We start from the raw sequence: 12,836 nt of genomic DNA, 5'->3' as shown, positions 1-12,836 counted from the left end.
GAATGATGAACCTTACAGCTGGCCAAAACAAGGTCAACCCTCTCACTGTGTCCGTCCTGTACTCCCAGAAGTGCTGCTGTAGTAGTCATGGCATTTAGAGGGCATACACCACTAGTATACACCAGATAACGAGCTTAGTGCACTTATTTAAGTCTGCAGTAAACAAGACAGTGGTGCGGAAATGAAAAAGAAGCTGCCGACGTTCAAAATGATGAAATGAAATGCAACTGTCAGGTTCATAGGCATATGCATGTGTGGGGGCGTGGGGGGACTGGGACTGGAGGGAGTGCTGTCAAGTGTCTTGATGTGCCAATCACAGCTTAAAGCTATATTCAGCTCCTGACTGACAGCTCATCAGTGTCGTACGCTGCGAGACCTTCTGCCGAGCATGTTACTCTGTGTGTGTGTCTCCCAAAATCCTATCTCTCAATTCTTTCTGGGGAGCAAAGCAGCTCGTGTTGGCCAAGCACTGGGAGTGAAAATAGAAGCAATCATTTATTCATCGATTGAAACATCAGAGGGCTAAGAGGCAGTGGGGGAGTGGGAGCAACAAAGAGCGGGAAAATAAGACTGGCTTGATGATAAAGGAGGGGGGGGAATGGCGGTGGTGGGGGTAAAAGTGAAATTGAGTGGAGAACAAAGACAGGGAGAAAATTGTTGCATGAACAAAAAGTGGACAGTTTTGCCTCAATAAATAGACAACACAAAAGAAATGTCAATCGAGGGAAACCCAAATAGGGTGTTTTCCAGTTATAACACTGTTAGACCACCAATACAACCGAGAGGTATCTAATATCTAGTGTTATCAGAAGCCAATAGCAATAAAAAAACAAACTAATAGCTCCAAAACTGTACGAGGTCAGATGATCTATGTATTGGTAATACCTTAAAGCCTATTTGATTTCTAATGAACAGCCGGCACTTTGGCCCAAGTGACCATCAAGCAAACATTATCCACTATGAGCTACTGGTCAAGTAAGGCTGGAGCAGCAAAACCCCTGAGTGCAGTGAAGTGAGCAACAGTGCGGTTTATTGTTTTATGAATTCAACTTCTCATTTGCTAGAGGGAGAATGTGTTATTGTCTTCATTCAAAAGATACACAACCTCGCTTTCAGACTCCTGAGAATGTGACACGGCCTGTAAATGCTTCATCCTTTCCCACAACTCAACAATGGAACGGGGAGACCTCACTGTGCAATTTTAATGAAGGAGTTCACCCAAAAGGCAGGAAGTAAGCGCATTAGTTTTGATGTAAAAGTGACATGGACAGCCATGCGCTCGGTGTGCTGTCACATGGCAGCCTGCAGCTGTTTTTAAGGCAACAATCCGAGCGTCAGATTTCTCTGGTTTATTGACACGAATCATTAACTATCTCATCTCAGATACAACACATGTCCAGCAAAGCGCAAAAAGGGTGAAAAGCTTTTGTCCTCTGCAAGGGTATACATTTAAACAGCATTATCCTTCACTAGCAGTGTGTGTGGGGGGGAGGGAGACACGACATGAGACAGGATTATCCTCAATAAAAAAACCCTCTCCCTACAGGCGCATGATGTGAATTGAAGATAGGAGGACCAGGTTCCCAGGATACAATACTCAATACATTCTGTTATTTCTTTTTTTTTTTCTTCAGAGAGATGTGAGCTGGATAGATTCATCCCACGCAGTCCAAATAAACAAATACAGAGAGGCAAACCCGGTGCCAACAGTTACAGTGATACAAGAACATTTGAAAAGTAAAATGATTGCAAAGAAGGAAAATAAACAAAACAAGAACCAAATAGAAAGAAGCAGGGGGGGGGGAGAAAAAGTAAATATCTTTACAAATCCTCAAATCCCAAAGGTATTCTACCTTGTTCCCCCTCCCTCCCTCCCTCCCGCCCTCCTTTTTTTTATAGTATCATACAGCAAAAGACATTCAGAAGAGCAGACCGGAGTGATAGAAAACACTCATGCAAAGAAAGCCTTGTTCACACATAGTCACTAACACGGGAAAAGCATCTCAAACAACAGCGCTGTCAACAGTCAGTGCCTTCAGGTCTTTTAGTGGATGTTGTTATTGTTGTTTCTCTATACAGACTTTGATTTGCTACTGTTCTTGATCAAAACAAAATGACAGACTGCACCCATTAGGCTATCAAGTCTTCTGAGCAGAATGACCTCCCACTGTTCTGTCTGTCCGTGGGACCCGGGGGTCCAACAGTTTATTACCAACAGTCTTTGTTTGGAGGACCCCCGTTGACCAAAAAGGAAAGTTCTGCTGGGAGGCGTTCTACAGAAGAACCGGAGCCACAGGAATGAGCTTAGGTTGATATTCCATCATATAAAAAAGGCGTGATGATTTTTTTATTTTTTTTTTGGCATCTGATCTTATTCTTTTTAAATCTGATATATTAGTCTACTGTTACAATCATTTTCTATGTGTCAAATAATTAAAGAGTTTCATTCCAAAGTTAAAATACCTCTGACTAAATGATGGCCGCTATTAAAATAAAGTCTACTATGGGTAACTATTACAAGTTATATTAAGACCTTTTATATACAAACAGTTCTGTTTTATTAACAATCATCTGTGATACTGTGATATGAACTGATAAAGCTTTTTTTTTTCCTGTAACAAATATATCACATTTTGGAATGAAACCCTTCAATTTTAGATTTGTTTTTTTTCAGTGTCGTGTATATTCACACTCAATCCATTTTGCATCCATTGTGTTGATGCAGTCTCTCAGTAAAAGTTATTTGATATTATAAATGGAATGGTCTCGCCGTAGACTTTTTCTTTCGCAGATATATTTTTGTATATAGGGAGATCTCTACACAGACAATATGTATTTATGTATGTAATCCATTTTTCCACGGTTACAGTTCTTCTGAGCGGATAACGTGGAACAGCGTGACATTGTAGAGGACCTGGTGGCCATTGTTCCAGGCATAGAGGGCTCGGTCACGCGGGTTGTAGTCCAGCATGGAGATATGCGAGTACTTATTCTGGAAGGCAATGTCGATGTACTCGTAAGTAGAGGAGTTGGTGGAGTAGGCGTAGTACACCTTGGTGCCTCCCGAGTATCCGTTGGTGACGTAGAGCGTGCCGCAGATCATAAAAGACTCGCCGGCACTCCTTTTTGGGTGGTTGGTGGTCCAGCTCTTGAGGATCTGCAGGGTGCTGGGGTTCAGCTTGCTGAGGACGATGTTGCCGGCGTTCTGGTTGGTGGCGTAGACGGCCCACAGGCCTCCCTCATCCACCATCAGGTCAATGTCGGAGTGGCCGCCCCAGGCGTAGTGATACGCGTTGTTGAAGCCGGCGTAGTCGAGCTGCCGGGACTTGCTTATGGAGGAGGTGCGGAAGTCGAACTTGATGATGACGTGGCTCTGGAATTTGTTGAAGAAGATGGAGCCGTTGTAGACCACCTGACCCGTCCCCGACCACGGGTGGGGCAGCCGGTGGGACGTGAAGTTGTCCGACGTCATAAAGTCCTGCATCGACTTGTACTCTCGCACGAAGCGGTTGTTGTGGTAACCATCCATGTACCAGACCTAAACATCATGACAAGAGGAATAAAGAAGAATCCGCATCAAACACAGCAGCACCTCAGAGCTAGAAAAACAACCCCTGTCCCCTATCATCGTCAGTGTGCCGAGAACACCTGGATCTTTAATGCAGATCACACACAATAAAACAAATCCCGCCACTCAACATGCATCCCAATTTATGCAGTGCTGAGACTTCCTTAAGGGGCAGACCGAAGCTCAGATCCAGCAGCTTCCGAATGCAAACAGTCAGCGTGACAGCCGCAGGGGGGGCGTCAGCTGAGCCCCGCAGGGGTAACGCCCATCATTCCAGATTAAAGGCCTGTCTCAGCTGCTTCCACCCGGCTTCCTGGTACTGGTCCCCCCCTGGGATGGTGGGCAGAGAGCTCTTACTCCGGAACTAGTGACTCAAACACTTCCTTTGTCTCAGAGGGACCGAGATACCTGAAGCACTTCCCCCTACCTGCTTTCATGAGCTGCTGCGATTTACTTAATGAATGATTCATATCAAGGAAGTAGGTCCCCAAGGGCCCAGAAAAAAAAAATGGAATGGAAGTACGGAGACAAAGAGATGAAAAGAAATGTCTCAGAACTGTCTGCTCCCGTCAATTTCGTTCAGTCTCCTTTTCCCGGACTTTGATACCGCAGCACATTTTCATGTGTTCACTTCTAAACGTATTAGTTTCTCCAAAAAAAAAGTTGCCTTTTACAGTATGCTGATATAATCTCAGTCAGCAGTAAATTCCACCCTTGCTGCTGGAATATTTTAAAATACAGCCTGTGTTTTCATGACAATTAGCCTGCAGGAGGCAAACTGCAACTTTCGACAGCTACTGTACCGTATGCTGCCGATTTGTATCCCCTTTCCTCCCATGTGACGTAGGGAGTTCTGTCTCTTATGAAGCTGGTGCACAAAGAGCACGTAGCCGACAAATAAACATTCTTTATTTCAAGCTACCTCCCTTCCCTGTCCGCCGGGCAGCTTCCTGTTAAGACCCTATAGATTCATCCCTGGCATTTCACTTTATTATGTTTTAGTAGTAAAAAGTTATTGAGCCAACAGAAACCACAATCAGAGGGAAATCAGATTTGATCTGCTGATAAAAAGACAGTGACCAATTAACCGCTTATTAAATTTCACAGCGAGAGTTGAGCTTCACCTGTGATCAAGGCCAACTCTTACTTTAGAGTCTGTATCTATCACTGTTTGACTTGTAGAGCTCCAGGGACTTGTCCATTCAGCATTAAATGTTTACAGACAGTGTGGTTGTGTTAATATTCTCAATCAGTGCGTGTCAAATATTGCGGTACTGCAAATTGCCTGTGTTGATAATGATATTTCTATCACAACCTTTGAGAAGGTGAAACCAGCCGATCAAAATTGATGCAGATCACATTTCTGTCGATCAACTAATAATTCCAGCTCCAAAACACTGGTATGTTCGTTTCCTATCCGTGCCCGGGTGCAGCCGTACATACCCGCGTATCTCCTTCAGGTGCCAGGGGGTCAGTCATCCAGGAGCCGAACCTGGATCCAGACGTCTTGATGGTGATGGGCTCACTGATGCCCGTCAGCTTGCCACATGCTGCAAAGGAAAGAGGTGAGAGGGGAACATCTAGAGCGACACCCATTCGGATATTTAGACCAATTCAAAATCTATTTCAAGGGATTCCCTTTCATCTACTTTATATCCAAAACGAGTTCGCCTGGAGATTGAGTGAGTCGACGTCCAGCTTGAGGCTTTTCCCTTTGCGTGTCGCGCCGCACACGAGTTGCTTATTATTCGTTTCACACATGCTGATGCCTCTTTTAATCTCTGTGTGTGGATGTGTGAGAAAGTGAGTGGGAAGAGGGAGAGCCACTGTGTGTTCTGCTCCAGTGTGCTGCTCGTGAGCTGCTGCCGTGTTAATTAGTGTTGATTAAGGTGTTAATGGGAATTTGACAAAACTAACACTGGGTTCTGTGTCCCCACCTCACTGAGAGCACCTCAGAACACCGCTGCAGCACATCCATTGGTTATCAAATAGGCGTTTTTTCAAGACAAAAGTCAATGAGACGAGTTCATTTGAGCCCGTGAATGAGTCGCTCTGATATGCTAATTTAAAGAGTGGGACTGCGACGGCGGCTCACTTTAGGTTTTCATTAGCATCTTCCGCTGTGAAGCATCGCATCCATTAACTCCTTATTGTTATACTCATCATCCCTCTTTCGTCATAGCATCTCTGTTGTTCTTGATCATTTTGCTTTGAAGTCGCTCTCTCTCACTCTCGAATCGGGTCAAATTCATTTCCCTTATACAATGAAAATTGTGTGTAATGAGTTTCGGTGTGTCTTTATGTGCGGCATGTGTGTTGCCTGTGATTATGTGTGGGCATCACACCTCAGCGGCGGTGCTGAGAGACGAACACATGGTCACATGAGCAGCATCTACTATTTCCAGTGGGGGGTTTGAGTCCCTTACGTAACCCTCAGTGGGATTAGAGACCGCAGTAGCACATTGGCCATTGACTTATTTAATTATTTTCCCTCATCATGCCCTCTATCTTTAGAATGTAGAACACTTATGGTTATTTCACACAAGAGATTTCTGTATTTCTCTGTTAGCATATTTAGTTGTGAATGTTTAATGTCACAGAGAAATAGTTTTCTCTGACCACTTGTGTGACTTCTTTGTAGCGATGTCTCCATGTTCCCAGACCTCAGCAATTACAAAGGAACAACAGTCAGTAAAGTAAACCAATCACTGCATTATACAGATGAGGGAGAGCGAATCAAAAATAGATACGTTGAGATTGTTCGTAAAGAGCAAAACATTGATTCTGTGGCAGGTGAACGTGGCTATACATTATGCCTTGTAATTGTATTCTCTCCAGAGGAAATGGAGGGTGAAAACAATGGCTGCAAAGCAGGTAGCTGAGTTGCTTTATGTGCTGGTATGACTTTCCTGCTCCATTCATCAGTGTTTTGGGTGTGACGGGACTGGATTTGCCTCAAGCTCTCTGTGCCTCTGCGTTTCTGGGGCACGGCACAGGGTGATTTATTTATTTGATTATTGCCCAGCAAGCTGGCATGTCCTCTTGATCGATGGCCATTGTGTCCCTGCAGCCGCCGGTCTGTTAGTCTCTGCAGCACAAAACAGCTTGAAGGACAGCTCTGCAGGGACCCTAGTTACTCTCTTTCACTTTCCCAGCTCGCCTTCACTTTATCACTCTTTCTCCTTCCCCCTCACCACCTCCTATCAATTGCTCCTGTCGCTGTATCTATTATTCAATGCTCAAATTTCTCCGGCCTTCTTTACCTTCATTTTTTTTTGCCCCCACCCTCCTCCTGTTAATCTGCAGATGCAAATTGGTCTTGCGACCTTTGCCAGTTTAATCTCAATAACGAGAGTGCAGCGGAGTGTATTTGTGTGCACTATGCATGAGTGCCTATGCAATCGTGTGAAGATGAAAGGAAGAGCCACCCTCTGTTCTGCCCAAGCCAGTCCCTCGCTGGGTGAACTCGCCCTTATCTCGTCTGATCACACACACACACACACACACACACACACACACACTCCGCAGTTACCCGCTCTCCTATCTTTGGCAGTCATGTGAGCAACGGCATGTGCAACGAACTGAGAGCAGAAACACGGACAAGACTCTTGCTCCAGTCCGGTGGGTAGTGACAGCAGATGTGGCCAGTAAAAAAACAAACTAAAACAACTGTGTGTGGATAGGTGAAGAGAGATAGTGACTGAAACGGTAACTGGGGGGGGCTGAGATTAGGCGTCTGCTTCTTGTACTCTACGTATTCAATTCAATTAAAATCTCCGTGTCTCGACCAGCTGTCCAAAATGAACAGTAGTCTTTGTAACCTAAAGTATTTTCCCACTTCCTTTCTATCATCTTGCACTGTGAATATTTTGAACAGGGACACAATATACCCGTGATGTGCTGCGTGTAAGTGTCTCTGCTCTTGCAATTTATCTTAGTCACTGAAGTGTGGGTGTGCATCTATTAGCACTGTGGGCTGTGACAGAGGTGTGAAGAGCCTGAGACGGGGCTAAAACCAAAGATAAGACTGCGATAGAAACTTCCTGTGTGCAGCTCTCTTCCTCGTCGGTGTGCGTTTGTGTGTGTGTACTCCTGTGAAACACCTAATCGTGTATTTAAACAGGCCATCTCTTTCATCACCGGAGGCCATGTTTTTGGATGCTACCATAGATTCATGCAGGTTCGCAAATTCCGTTGTAATGTATTACAATGTAAGTTGCGCAATTGTCCACACAAATAAAGTTAAAAGGGTGGGCCGTCAGGACTGATGCCATTTAAGATATTTGCATTATCAATTCATCTATCAATTATTGATTTATTCTATAAAATGTTGTAAAACAATGAAAAAAAATAGTGTTCCCAGTGTGCCGTCTGTAAGTCTGTTTTGTCCAATAAACAGTAAAGAATCCCCAAATATTCATAATATTTACAGTAACAGAAAAACAGAAAAGCAGCAGAGAAGATGGTTTTGTTTTGATTGATAATGTCTTGAATTGATTTTCTGACAACCGACCATTGGTGTCTTTGAAGGAAGAAACACAGATGATATAGACGTTACCTGGATGTAATTCCAGTTCTATGAGTACAGGTGAAGCCCTGTAATAGACTTTGAAAATGTGAGAGTATATATCGATGGCATAGTCTGTCAGAGGGCGAGCACTGTGAAATACAACCACAAAGGGTAACTGGCGATTGTGTTGTGAGTGGTGTGTAATATGCATGTGAGTGCTTGAGCATTTCAGCCACACATAATGTCCCTGTGATGTTCTGAATCGTGTGTATATGCCTGAGGAAATCTTTCTGGCTAAATCACAACATACTACATGTCAGTACCAACAGGGGTGTGTTTGTGCATGCACATGTTTTGAAGCAAAGTGTGTGCCAACAACTTTCTGCGCCTACCTAATTTTTGCATGCATGCTCGGAGTCTCTCCTCAAGATTTGACACTCTGCTGTGGAGCTCCTCGTAGTCATAGGCCCCCATCTCCTCCTGAAGTTCGTTTAGAACTGACGTCAGATTCTGGACCTCCTCCTTAAACTGCAATACCAATTTGGCATCGGCTTTGTACTCCTCCAACACTGGTATCAACGGTCTAAGCTCCTCCATTTTCGCTTTTATGGCCTGAAAGGATTAGAATAAGCTCGGTTGAGTGTCATGCGTGACAAAAGGAGAAAGAAAAATAAATAAATAACACCTGTCTGAACCTGACTACTCTACCTCTATCCTGCCTCTTCACTGACCCCTGTTTGTGTCTGTGTTCAGTGTTTGTGTGTGAGCAGCTGTGTTTTGTTTTTTTTTGTCTGTGCAGGTGTGTGTCTGAGCAAACAAACCCAGGTAACATGCTCCGCCCGCTGGACGAGCAGAGCAGGTGGCTCCGTCCCCGGCAGTGACCAGCCGTTAAAAAGCAAGCCCTCGGTACACCGACAACAATTGGGAAAGCTCTTTATTGGTCATCATCGTTTAAAATGCAACATCGTATTAAGGGTTACATGCTTTTACATGTCACACACAACAAAGTGACTCGAATTTTACGTCTATAGTTTTACGTATAGATTTGTTGAGTAACCAAATATGCATAGACAAAAGCCAAAAGAAAAATAGAATGAATAACAGCAATTGTTAATAATAATAATAATAATAATAAATGTATCTAGGTTTGAAAAAGAAAGCTTTTAAATGGAAAACTTTGACAGCAGTAACATGCAGGAAGAGATCAGTGGTGGGTTGGTTTGGGAGAAGGCTGGGGTTTCTTAGTCTTAATGGTGCTAAAGGTAAATTAACTGTTTGACGCCCAAATGCTCTCAGTACTGTGGCCCAGTTCAGGGGAATCTGGAATTGACCTGCCTCTTCTTCCCTGTGGCTCTCTTTACATGTCTTAAAGTTAGCCCTGCAAGCAAGAAAATGACAAACTGTTGACAGGGGCTTGAGCTTGCTAACCTAGCTGACAAGACACACAAACAAACGCACACGCACTTAGTATATGCACTTAAGACATGTTACAGAAAATTGCACACATGCACTGAATGTGTTGGTGGCATGAGGTGTTCTGAGCATGCAGCGGTGATCACACACACACACACACACACGTGTATTGGTGCAGGTGAGATAGTACAGGTAGGGATACAAGTGAAACAATGCATTTGTGTGAGAGAGAGGGCTGGGTATTGAACCTCAATGCTTTCATGGTACCAGCTGAAAGATGTTTGTGGCAGAGAATGAAACAAACTTTTAATTTTTTTTAAATTGGCATCGAATGTGTCTTGTTTATTCTTTGATTTTGAAAGTTCCTGCATGGCCGCTTGTGTTTAGACGACGTTTAGCACTTGAGAACTTCTTTCGTTAAACGGAGAGCTGAAACGATTGGTCGATTATGTAATTAGTCAGGCGGCAGCAAGATAATTGTCAACTCTTTTGAAAATTGGTTGATCGTTAAAAGTCATTTTTCGAAGGAAAATGCCCAGATTCCTCAATTGCAGCTCCTCAATGGTGGAGACGTGCTGCTTTTCTCCATCTTGGGACTGTTGGTCGGATAAACCAAGTAATTTGCTAATGTTACTTTTTGCTTTAAGATGCTGTGACAGTTACTTTTCATTATCTTATAGTTACTCCTTGAACTGAGAGTTAATAAAGTTAAGTTATTAGCGGTCCTTATTGGATGAAAAAGAAATACAAGGCATATCAGCACTAGTTTCGAAACATTTTAAGGGATACCCCACCCTACCTGCAACCAACTGAAAGTTCTCCCATCCACGGTTCATTCTAAGGTAACGAAAGCACAGCAATTCTTATTTTCAGGTGATTATACTACTAATACTACATACTTATAAATATCATATTCCGTTTTCACACACTGTCCCTTTAAGAAAAAGTGTGTGAGAAACGTAAATCTCCTAATGTCCAAGTTGATTTAGGATTCCATCACATGGTTTGATAAAGTGAGTTGGAGTGAAATAAGGACATGAATTCTTGCAGCTGAGTTTATGTATCCAACTATTGAACCTCTATGATTATGCATGCATTATGGATTTCTCAGTATGTGGTATGGTGGTTGAGTCAATTTAGCATCTCCACAGTGGGAACACGGAGACACAAAATGGGTAAGGCTGTGCACAATGGGCTACAGAGCAGGTATGACAGAATGGCGGTTGGGTCAATGGCTGGAGATCCGGCTCCGTACCTTGTATTGCTTGGCGATGTTCTGCTTGTGGTTCTCCTCCACCTGCCTGAACTTGGATTCCAGACCACGGAGCTGGCCCTCCATCTTCTCCACATACTGCAGGTCCCTCTGGGTTCGCTGGTCCAGGACCTGGATGGACTGGGTCATGTTCTGGACCTGAGGTGCCACATGGACACATTGGACCGAGTCATGAAATCAAATCTCTATTTTATTACAGGCTAATTGGAGCAATGAGTATGAGATGCAGGGAAAACGCAACAGACTGTCAATATGTTGTTTTGGCTTGGCTTTCTTCTCGCAGTGACTCACAAACTCTGACATCAGGCCAACTAGTCAGGGGCCTCAGACACATGGTGGAAGTGTGGAATGCATACTGTTAAAACATTTGGTTTCTCCAAAACTGTTGGAGTCTAGAAACTCCAGAAACCTGGCACATCTTCTGTTTATTCATGAAATATCTGTTGATGTCTGTATTTTTTTGTGTGGATCCGCTGCATTAAGTGGGGATCAACTCCATTTCTTTTTTTTTCAGAAATGTGCTTAAATGTTCTTTTTATGTAAATAGGAAACCACCACCAGTCTGTGTGTATTGGGCCGGGTTGCCTCATTAGATGTGTTGCTTTGGTTGTGTGCAGTAGAATAGAAACTCACGGGTGTGTAGCTGCCTCCCATGATGCATGTTTGGTTTCCAGGGAGCTCATTAGATTCCTATTCTTGTCCAACGGGCAGACCACAGTCATGGGTAAGCCTATATGTGTGTGTGTGTGTATTTGTACTGTAGTTTCAAGGAGTAAAGAGGGGTCACTCTGGGTATTGCACGACTTTGATTGCTATGCTCATGAGTTGGTGAGGAGTTAAGCGGTGATTACCTTCTCTAGCAGCTGCCTCAGTTGTTTGGTGCGGGCATCCCGTGAACACATGGACTGCTGGGGCGCCACCACAGTGCAGACACACCTTCCCTCACTATCCTGGGCTGAACTGTACACCTGCCACGATTCCTCCGGGTTCGCTGGCAACACCTGAGGGTGAAAGAGTGGATAAAAAGAAGAGATGGGCAGTTGAGCAGCGATGCTGGAGCAGATAAAAGAACAAACGGCTCAAACTAAAGCCGGAAAAGACAAACGGGTACCATAAAAACACATCCTGGCATTCCTCTATGAAATTACAAAGGTCACTTTGATGCTATTTGCCCATTAAGGGCATTGTGCCTGTGGGACGCTAAAGCCGCATTGCATTCATCTCCACCAGGACACCACAAACAACCTGGCTCCACCCGTTTTGCACCATCAGAGAGTGTGTAAATCCACACAAAGGGACGATGCAGCCAATCAAGCCAGCTGGAGCTACTCCTATTTTTCAGTGGGCTGGGTGTGTGAAAGTGTGAAGTGTAACGTGTACAACGTCAGAAAGAGGGGTTCTTTTTGTTCTCCTGAGAGATAAAGAGTAACCTGCTGATCAGATAAGACAGAGTGAGTGACTTTTAAAAAGATGTTCATCACTGCATCAGTGATAACAATCACAGGACAGATCTGCTGATTGAGTCAATTAGAAAGAACGAGTGACTTCACAAAATCCAAAAAGGAGCAACGACAGCGGCTCAGCCGCACTGCTTTCTACCGAAGGATGTGCTGACAAGACAAAGAAAATCACTATCAAGCAACTGCCTTGGCATCTCAGTGTACATCTGTAGGCTGACTACTCAGTCCGTCCTCTTCCACCGGCCACTGACAAATGAAAATAAAATCTCATAAGTCACAAAAAAAAATGCTTGAATCTTCTCATAATCATGAAGCAAACATGGCACGTTCAGGATAACTGAGTAACTATCAGTTCACTGCTTTTTTTTTTAAATATCCATTTCAACATCCGCTGTTCTAAATGTCAGTGCAAACCTCCACTTGACAGAGAGCGCTCACATTATCACCCCGGCACAGGGGCAGCTCACAATCTGCCAGGAGCCTGACAGAGAAACAAAGAGACGCTTGATCTTGACTCTATAACAGACTCGTGGCTTTTGAACGTCTCTCTCATTCACACAGGCTGGGGAAGGAAAAATGAGGACGGCGCGCCAGGGACGCGGAGGCAGCGAA

General features: G+C 44.1%; 1 protein-coding gene across 2 annotated transcripts in view; it reads right to left on the bottom strand.

The window, feature by feature from the left end:
• Window positions 1-1,184: 1,184 nt before the first annotated feature.
• The window catches only part of olfm1b (olfactomedin 1b), a 17,647-nt gene continuing 5,995 nt past the window's right edge, over window positions 1,185-12,836 (bottom strand). For both annotated transcript variants that reach the window (XM_031860135.1, XM_031860134.1), the window contains exons 2-6: window positions 11,616-11,765; window positions 10,747-10,902; window positions 8,471-8,690; window positions 5,012-5,118; window positions 1,185-3,538 (exon numbers count right to left, since the gene is read on the bottom strand). In XM_031860135.1, the coding sequence (XP_031715995.1) occupies window positions 2,864-3,538; window positions 5,012-5,118; window positions 8,471-8,690; window positions 10,747-10,902; window positions 11,616-11,765 (1,308 nt within the window). In that variant the 3' untranslated portion in view covers window positions 1,185-2,863. The remainder of the gene's footprint in view (window positions 3,539-5,011; window positions 5,119-8,470; window positions 8,691-10,746; window positions 10,903-11,615; window positions 11,766-12,836) is intronic.

This window comes from Anarrhichthys ocellatus, unplaced genomic scaffold (assembly GCF_004355925.1).
Source record: "Anarrhichthys ocellatus isolate YVR2014 unplaced genomic scaffold, GSC_Weel_1.0 scaffold23, whole genome shotgun sequence".
Lineage (NCBI taxonomy): Eukaryota > Metazoa > Chordata > Actinopteri > Perciformes > Anarhichadidae > Anarrhichthys > Anarrhichthys ocellatus.
Note: the sequence above shows the minus strand (reverse complement) of the source record. Positions and strands in the feature narration are given on the sequence as shown.